Source organism: Perkinsus marinus (assembly GCF_000006405.1).
Source record: "Perkinsus marinus ATCC 50983 genomic scaffold scf_1104296936900, whole genome shotgun sequence".
Lineage (NCBI taxonomy): Eukaryota > Perkinsozoa > Perkinsida > Perkinsidae > Perkinsus > Perkinsus marinus.
The window spans coordinates 1-1430 of NW_003214009.1; the positions used below are offsets into that span (position 1 = coordinate 1).

The following is a 1430-nucleotide window of genomic DNA, read 5'->3' on the forward strand; positions in this document are numbered from 1 at the left end:
GCACGAGCCGCACCACACAGCTCATTGACATTGACATGTCGAAGAAGGGCTCGACGGTCGAGCAACCAAGATGCATCACGCACAACAATGAGCGGGCCATCAGCAAGGGTATAGCCCAGTACAGCACCTATGGCTGCGTTAGATGCATCAGAAAAAATGTGCCAGTGATAGTCCTTGCTCTCAGTAGGGCCTCCTGCGCGTGGGCTCGGACAGAACCAAACTCCTTGTGCTGGGTCACCAGTTCCATTAACCTTCTCTGATATATATCTCACCAAATCAAGGAGAGAGTCGTCCAGATCTTCATCCCATGGCGTACGACTAACCGCACGCAGCAAGAATGCAACGTGTGGACGTAGCCACCCAGCTATCGGGACATGACCAACCATTCGCCCACACCACCGAGCCACATCACGCTTGGTGACAGCTCCATCTAGGTCTATATCGATGCTCTGATCTCGTCGTCGCCTCCACCACACTGAACCGTGGCAGGTGAATAAGTCAAGACCGAGAACTCTACTATTTGGCGCACCGATAATCTGCGCCGGCTTACAGTACATGTTTCCCTTAGCTAAGGCCTTGCGAACGGCAACAACAGCAGGTGGATCATACTGCAACTGGCCTAGTTCGTCCACTGGGACGGCAACATCATTCTCCTCCTCGATAATAACATCGTCGATGAACGACGACACAGGAGAGGCAACACCCTGTAGTAGAAAGGTAATGACTGCCGTAACGGCCTTCGGTGCAAAGCAAACACCGAACGGTAACACTGTCATTACGAACAGTGCACCGTTGATCATGACGACCATGTACTTATAGAGCGAGGGACACATACGCACAGTATAGTAGCACTTCGTCACATCCAAAGTATAACCTTTTGTAACAGATCGCCATTTGTGAAGAGTATCGACACAATTCACCATATCTCTTATCGGGTCATTCACGAGGAACTTATTCAAAAGCCGGAAATCTAGGCACATCCTCAATGTTGTCGTTTTATGGGGTTGTGGAACTAGCACCCAAGGTACGATATTATAGACCTCATCATCAAACTCCTTCACCCAGCCATTCTGCACCAACTTCTTGACCTCAGCAGCCAACTCCTCCTCTTCTTTCTGGGTGAGCTTGGGATTGTAATCGCCACGGTTGGCAGAGTAGAAAGGTTCAGGTGCACAACCGTTCCTCCATATCCACCGGCATGTGAACTGTGTCTCACCGGGTTCACGCCACAGGTAGAAGTCAGAACTTATTATCTCAACCTTCCCATTGGCATATTCGTAGACCTTGACACCCGGCAAATTAGGTAATCCATAGGATTTCACCTCTTCACTCTCCTCACCTCCCTCATGCACACAGCCGTGCGCAGCGACAGTTATTTGGCCGTGCTCATCCCATGTCATTCCCTGACAATATAAAGCAGCAAAATCATT

The 1430-nt window shown here is 49.9% G+C and overlaps 1 protein-coding gene across 1 annotated transcript; it reads right to left on the reverse strand.

The window, feature by feature from the left end:
* Positions 1–272: 272 nt before the first annotated feature.
* Positions 273–1400, reverse strand: Pmar_PMAR017560 (hypothetical protein; the record flags this gene model as incomplete). Its single annotated transcript, XM_002783637.1, has 1 exon — positions 273–1400. A coding segment is annotated over one exon (1128 nt), but the record flags the coding sequence as incomplete, so codon positions are not given.
* Positions 1401–1430: the final 30 nt, after the last annotated feature.